Here is a 6,963-nt window from a genome sequence, read left to right on the forward strand (position 1 = left end):
GACTTGAACAGCCGACGCAAACATTTTATGTTCGAATGGCGTGGATATCAAACGACGAATGCAACATTAATTAATGACAATCAGTTAATCGTTAACAATGAAAAGGTATTTAGTTTAAAATGAAAATATTAGAATTTGATTAGAGTAAATAAAAATGCAATAAACAAAGTGCCCTTTGAATTTGATTGTAAAAATCTCTTTGAAAAATGTAATAATATATTCAAAATCCCTTTGAATGTTTCATTTGAAGCCCAAGTGCCCCAAGTGCCCAAGTGCCGGATCAAAGATTTGAAACAACCCCAAGTTGACAGCTTTGCACGTGCTACCCATACAGCATCTGGGCTTCTCTGTTTTGTTCAGTGTATAAACCGTCGCGAGCACTGTTTTATTTCCTGTGTGGGATACATGTTGACAACATTTACTTTTCTTATAGCACTAGTTCGTTAGATACCGCTGTGCATCCTGAATTCGCTCTTTACCTCATTTTCTCGGTGATGAACATGTGGGAGTAAAGATCAACTATTATTATATTTGGAAGGCGGTGAATGAATTTCGCTTACTGCTTCTCAGCTGAGTTTTTGGCAAACTATTACAAACTTTGTGATAGTCTATTATCTCTGACTTTGTTATTCTGTTTTCTTGAACATTTATTTAGTATTTTAGAGTGTTCAAGGGTCTATTCGGTCAAGCCTTAGATTTATCTCTTCTACATATTCAATAATTTTCAATTTTTTTAAAAAATGAAATTCGAATTTATATTTTTAACTTGTGACATTCACGTCATGTCTATCATTCAATTCCATATTTGGATGTAATAATTTTCATGATTTTTAATTTAGTTACAAATTTTTCATAAAATTAGCATTTTACATATTCAATGAAAAATATAGTTATTCTACATCACATAATTTTCTTATAATTCTTTGATAGAGAGAAGAATAAATTTTCCATTTAAAATTTTTAATCATTATTTTGAATTGTTTTGTTTGATCAAAAAATAAATCATTTGTTTGATTAATTTCGAAGTCGTTATCACCCACCCAGGCAAGGCAAGGCAGGAGGTCAAGACATAAAAAAGCCCAATAAGAGTTTTTCTTTCTAGGTTGTCTTCTTTAACCCAGTTTGGAGAATTGAAGCTCAAATAGTAATTATTTTTATTCTCTTCTACTTCCCCTCATTGCCGCCAGCCGCAGCACAAGAGACTAGAATTTCCTCCAATTCTTTCTCTTCTGCTTCTGCTGCGGTTGCCTCTTGCTACTCGCAAATTTCTCGTCTTTCTGCTAGTAGCATAGAAAGAGGAGAAGAAAAAACATGGCGAACCATGGAGGAAAAATGAAGTCCGTCTCTATAAACGGGGTGAAAATGTATACAATATCTTCCCACCTGCGCTCCGTAGCTGCCTGGCTCTCTCTCAAGAAGCAGCGATCTCTCCGCAAGGACAAAAGTAAGCGCAACCTGTTTAAAATCACACCTAAAACCGTAAACCCTAGTTGGTGGTCTTTGGTCATTTAAGTTATTCAGGCTTTTTGCTGTTAGCGGGTTTCAGTGCTACTACATACCATACTTGTTTTGTTGAATGATGTTTTATGACGTTTCTCTTTGTATTTTTTTAATACTAGATTATATGGAGAGGGTAGAGTTGATTCAGGATTTGAGGTTTGAAACCGCAACCTCGAAAATCAAGATAACTCCTGATGGGGAGTTCCTTATTGCGTCAGGTTCATTAGACTTCACCTTTTATAGTTTGTATTTTCCTTTTTCTTTTCTAATTTCTGAAGTTCATGTCAGTCTTATTGGTTGGCTCTCACCATTCAGGTATATATCCTCCACAAGTGAAAGTGTATGAGCTTAGACAATTTTCTATGAAGTTTGAGAGGCACTTGGAATCCGAAATAATCGATTTTCAGGTATTTTATATCTTTTAAAATGGCTGTCACTAATGATGCAGTAGTTTAACGTGTTGGCTACTGGATTTGTTGCACATGTGACTTTTGTTGATTTCAAAATTTTGAAGAATTGTGAAAAGAGAAAAAAAGAATCTTCGGTTTTATAAGAGAAAATCCAATAACCGAACCTGTTTATTATGTGAGGGCTGAAAAAATTTGAGGAATAATAGTCATTAACTTTACAAATCTATCCATGATAAGGCATTTGATTCTGCTTCGGTGGTGTGAACCATTTTCAGATTACAAAGGGTAAAATCTTCTTTGGCAATTTTGGTAGGAGTATAAGGTTTTCTTTGCAATTTTGGTAGGACATGAAATATGGATGGAAGGAGTATAAGATTTTCTTGGCAATTGTGTACTTTTATATAAGTTGTCATAATTCAGTGTTTAAGCCACTTTTGTACCTTCGTTATCTTGTTAATCAAATTGTTTTCCTTCTAATTTTTGATTGATCTTTTTATATATATGGTTTAATCCTTGGTGCTTCATATAAACGCAATATATTTCTCTTGCTTTCTCTCTCTTTCGTTCTCTCTCTTTTTACCCAAGTTTCAGTGGGTTCCTTTTTTCAAAATTTTAAGTGTTGAAACTCATTAAGAACATCTAATTTATGTTTAGAAATTTCTTGTGCTATGCGGTACTATAATGATTTAGTGTTTTTCTATATCTATAGGTATTGGCTGATGACTATTCAAAACTTGCATTCTTATGTGCTGATCGTTCTGTTAATCTACATGCAAAATATGGAAAGCACTACAGTCTGCGGATTCCAAGGTTTCCTAGTGCTTTAATTTTTTATTTTGCTCTGTTTTTTTATGGGATCAAATCCAGTGTCACGTATCATATATTACACACACACCTTGTCATTCTAGATGGATGGTTGAATTTTAGTGATTAATAGATTTTATAATTAACTCTTGCTATTACTTGTTGGTATTCCAATTCTAAGGATGTTACTATTGCCACGTTATGTTTATTTGACAAAAATGTTTTTGTAATTGAATCTGTCCTCCTTGTCTCCTTTACCAGTGGGAAGGAAAGAGAAAGAAAGAACAAATAAAAATGAAAAGGAAGAAATAAAGAATAATTAAAAGACATAAAAATTGTCAGTTAGGTTTTGACGTGTCATGTTTTTTCTTTATTTTTGGTCTTCATAGACCAAACTGGTTTTGACATGTCATGACTGAAAAGTCCATTGGTCTTGATAGACCAAATTGACAGAATCAAAATTGCAAACATAATGAGGTTGAAGATTTCAATTGGAGCAATTTAAAGGTTAGGGATCAAAATGTGACCAACTTTAAAGGTTAAGTACTGTTTGTGCAATTTACCCTTTCAATGTACATACTATTTTGTTTGCTCAATCTCTTTCAATAATGACTCCTGAATAAGAAATTGAATTAATACTGCCCAAAAGGGTCTCCCATAATTTCATTTTCTTCCTTTGTATACTTTTACAGTCGTTATCTTATGGAAGAAGTTCTGGTTATTTGTTGTTTAGGATATATGTATCTTCTTTGACCTTGTATGTTTGTCTATACTTGTTATCCTCGCAGAAGAAGTTGAATTTATGCTACCCAAATGGTCTCCCATAATTTCATTTTCTTCCTTTATTTGCTTTTGCACTCATTATCCTTATGGAAGAAGTTGTGGTTATTTGTTGTTTAGGATATATGTATCTTCTTTGATCTTGTATGTTTGTCTATACTTGTTATCTTTGCAGAAGTTGTGGCTAATTGTTGTCCAGATGTTTGTGTATTTGCTTTGACCTTTGCAGTGCCTGGCATGGACTGACTAATTAACAAATTATACAAGTTTTGATTGACGTTGTCTTGTCCATCTGATGTTTGACAGGATGGGAAGGGATATTGCATATGATTGCTGGTCTTGTGACCTGCTTTGTGCTGCATCATCTCCAGATCTATACAGAATTAATTTAGAACAGGTAATTCATTGAGATTGTTTAATGAGTGGTGGATTCTTTTTATTCTCCCTTTCAGCCCTTATGAGACATATGGAGATTTCCATCAGCTTCTAGTTTGCGACACAAGCACAACAACCTCAAAAAGATTCAAGAATAATGTTGCACATCTAGTCACTTTTAATTTAGCCTCTGAGTTCAATTTTGTTGTCTGTTGAACATAAAACTGTCTTAACAGCCATCTTTTTAATGTTTGTGGATTTTCCTCAGCGGAAATGTTGGTAATTGGGTTGAATGCTTGCAGGGAGAAGCTATAAGGTGTTTGTCATAAAAAAAATTTCAAATAAAGGTGTTTGTTGCCCTTGATAAGAACTTATGATCTAAGTTTAAAGAGTTTGTTCTGTTTATTTTGATTTCATTTTATTTGTGGATGGGGATTCTATTTCCTACGTAATTGTTTGTGCTCCTGGATAATTTTCTGGGAGAAAGCTGATTATTGTTAACTGATGCGTCTGCAGTAATGAAGGGTGATGAACTTTCTTTTAATTCATTTTTCTGTAGGAGCTGTGGTCAGTATGTATATATTTTTTTGAGTAGCTTGAGAGGATCAGCATATAATGAAAGTTTGCTGAGAAAAACCATGATGTACTTTGGGGCTTAGTATTGTCATTTTTGATGTGGTTAGTTTGGAATGGAACCACCACATGTTTTAAAAGATAGAGCTTCTATGCAAATCCTCAACTTAAAGAATTCTTCATTTATATTTCTATTATATTTCTCTCAGATTTTTTTTTTTGAAAATTTTAGTTTTCCTTCATTTTTTATTTTGTTTTTGTTTTCTATATTTACTGTTTGCTAGGATTCCACCGTTTTTTCCCCTTTACTTTCGATGAAATATTTTACTTATTAAAAAAAAGGATGCTTATGCATGCCTAAAGCTGGGGATTTTGTAATATTGGATTTCTTTTTGCTAAAAATGTATCATTTGTTTTATTGATGACTGATTTCATTCTTCAACAGGGAAGATTCTTATCCTCTCTTAACACACAATCTCCAGCACTGAATGTGGTTTCTAGAAGGTTCTTGTGGAATTTTGGTTTCTTTTTTGACCCTTCTCATTCTTTTTTACTATTGACAATTTCACACTAGGTTTGCTCATTCAAGGATGGTGTGTTTGTATGGTTTCAGCATGCTTCATGGATTAGTTGCTTGTGGTGGTGAGGATGGTGCTGTTGAGTGCTTCGACATGAGAATGAGATCTTCAATTGGCAGAATCAATGCTGTTTCACCTGCTGGTGGTGCTGACGAGGTAGCTTTTGCTGCTTAATCTGATATTTGATCCATACATATTCTGTTGCAAGTGTCTGATGTAGGCTTTGGTTTAAAGTAAGATTTTTTCAGTCCAAGTTTTTTTTTTTACTCTCTCTCTCAGAAATAGCTTTGAGGATTATTTTGCTATTTTGGTCGCTTGTGGGCTTTCTTCTCTATATACTTTTAGAAGTTGGAGCTTTTCTTGACTTTTTGCAGCAATAATTGTTCTTAATATGCTTGAAAGAAATGCTGACAAGGAAATATAATTGAATATTTACTATTCACTCTGCATATCTCTGCATAGATCCATGTGACAGCCTTGTGCGTTTCCTGCAGTTGATAATATCTGCATTTCAATTATGTTCATTTAAGTTTAAAAGTCTTGTTGACACTGCTTGATTTGTAGGAGGTTACTGCAATAGATTTTGATGAGAATGGGGGTTTCCTCATGGGTGTTGGAAGTAGTGCAGGAAAGGTATGATTCTGTAGTAGTGAAAATCAATCCTTATCATGCCTGCATTTCATGAATTTTTTCTGTTATATCACCTTAAACATTTCATTATTGATGATAATATGTGCAGGTGCTGATCTATGACTTACGTTCTTCATCTCCTATTCGAGTTAAGGATCACATGTAAGTGAGGGTGCTTATTAGCTTTGCCCCTTGTTGGGGACAGTATGGTTAGTTGTGCATGTGAAGTCTTCTTGCAGCAGTGAGCTCAATTTTCCTTTGTTTATGAGTTATTAATATTTGGAAACTGTCACTGTTATGCAGGTATGGTAAACCAATATTGGATATTAAGTGGCATAACACTCTGAACTTTGAGCGACCAAAATTAATTACTACAGATTGTCATATTGTTAAAATATGGGATCCTGAGACGGTAAATATTCTCCCTCTTGTACTGCTGTCTTCTTTGTGTTTAACTAGGGGTTCCTAAGAGATTAAGGTCACCATCCTCGTTTTCAGGAATTTAATGTTATCAAAATACTCACACGTTTACAATGTCTGTGCGTTTTCGTGTGTGTTTGTATATGTTTCAGAACTTTCTGTTTGTTCTTTTTTTTAAATGATGGGATGGTTTTATCCTTCGTGTTATAGTGTTCTTACATCTAAGCAAAATACTCTGGGAGAGTTCGGTCACCAGCCCTATTCCTCAGGAATTTAATATCTCATCTACATATATGCACAAATACAATGTCTATGCCTTTTCATGTGTGTTTCTGTATGTTCAAAACTTTCTGTTTGTCGATGTTTTCTAAAAGGTGATGAGATTGTTTACCTGGTTTCAAGTTTGGAGATAGGATATTTATTTCACATGCTTTGCTTTGAACCTCAATATACTATTTTTAATATTAAGGGAAGATACATTTTTTAATCTCTAATATTGTGTCATATTGATATTTGTTCATATTTTATCGTTTACATGATACAATTTGATTGGTACTTTTCTGATGACTCCTTCTATGGAAGTTTGATTCATGCATAGTGTAGTTAGATACAAGCTTTATTGAGCGATTATAACATGTTAATGAAAAAAATCATATTTTTTACTCTTTGTAAAAGAACTAGCTAATTATAAGTAGTATCCTCTTGAAATTAATATTTTTTCGTTCAGTTATGTTTGTCAAATTGTTAGGCAGCTCACTGAACTTAAGCGCCCTTGATTAAAAATTGAACTTTCATTAACATCCCCATGGGTCCCTTGGCAATTAGAGCTTGGAACTCCGTCTTGGAGGTCTTGGGTAAAAATCATGGGATGGATGCGTTGGATTTACGAGATG

General features: G+C 33.8%; 1 protein-coding gene across 2 annotated transcripts in view; it reads left to right on the plus strand.

Moving 5' to 3' along the window:
- Window positions 1-1,072: 1,072 nt before the first annotated feature.
- Window positions 1,073-6,963, plus strand: part of EDA7 (embryo sac development arrest 7) — a 9,610-nt gene continuing 3,719 nt past the window's right edge. Inside the window, exons 1-11 of one of the 2 annotated variants that reach the window (XM_021426661.2) lie at window positions 1,073-1,219; window positions 1,273-1,444; window positions 1,620-1,718; window positions 1,816-1,907; window positions 2,620-2,720; window positions 3,801-3,891; window positions 4,888-4,946; window positions 5,056-5,176; window positions 5,585-5,653; window positions 5,760-5,812; window positions 5,954-6,062. In XM_021426661.2, the coding sequence (XP_021282336.1) occupies window positions 1,312-1,444; window positions 1,620-1,718; window positions 1,816-1,907; window positions 2,620-2,720; window positions 3,801-3,891; window positions 4,888-4,946; window positions 5,056-5,176; window positions 5,585-5,653; window positions 5,760-5,812; window positions 5,954-6,062 (927 nt within the window). In that variant the 5' untranslated portion in view covers window positions 1,073-1,219; window positions 1,273-1,311. Of the gene's footprint in view, window positions 1,445-1,619; window positions 1,719-1,815; window positions 1,908-2,619; window positions 2,721-3,800; window positions 3,892-4,887; window positions 4,947-5,055; window positions 5,177-5,584; window positions 5,654-5,759; window positions 5,813-5,953; window positions 6,063-6,963 lie in introns of both variants that reach the window. The other variant, XM_021426660.2, reaches the window with a different exon arrangement.

This window comes from Theobroma umbraticum, unplaced genomic scaffold (assembly GCF_002168275.2).
Source record: "Theobroma umbraticum cultivar Fairchild unplaced genomic scaffold, ASM216827v3 scaffold_147.0, whole genome shotgun sequence".
Lineage (NCBI taxonomy): Eukaryota > Viridiplantae > Streptophyta > Magnoliopsida > Malvales > Malvaceae > Theobroma > Theobroma umbraticum.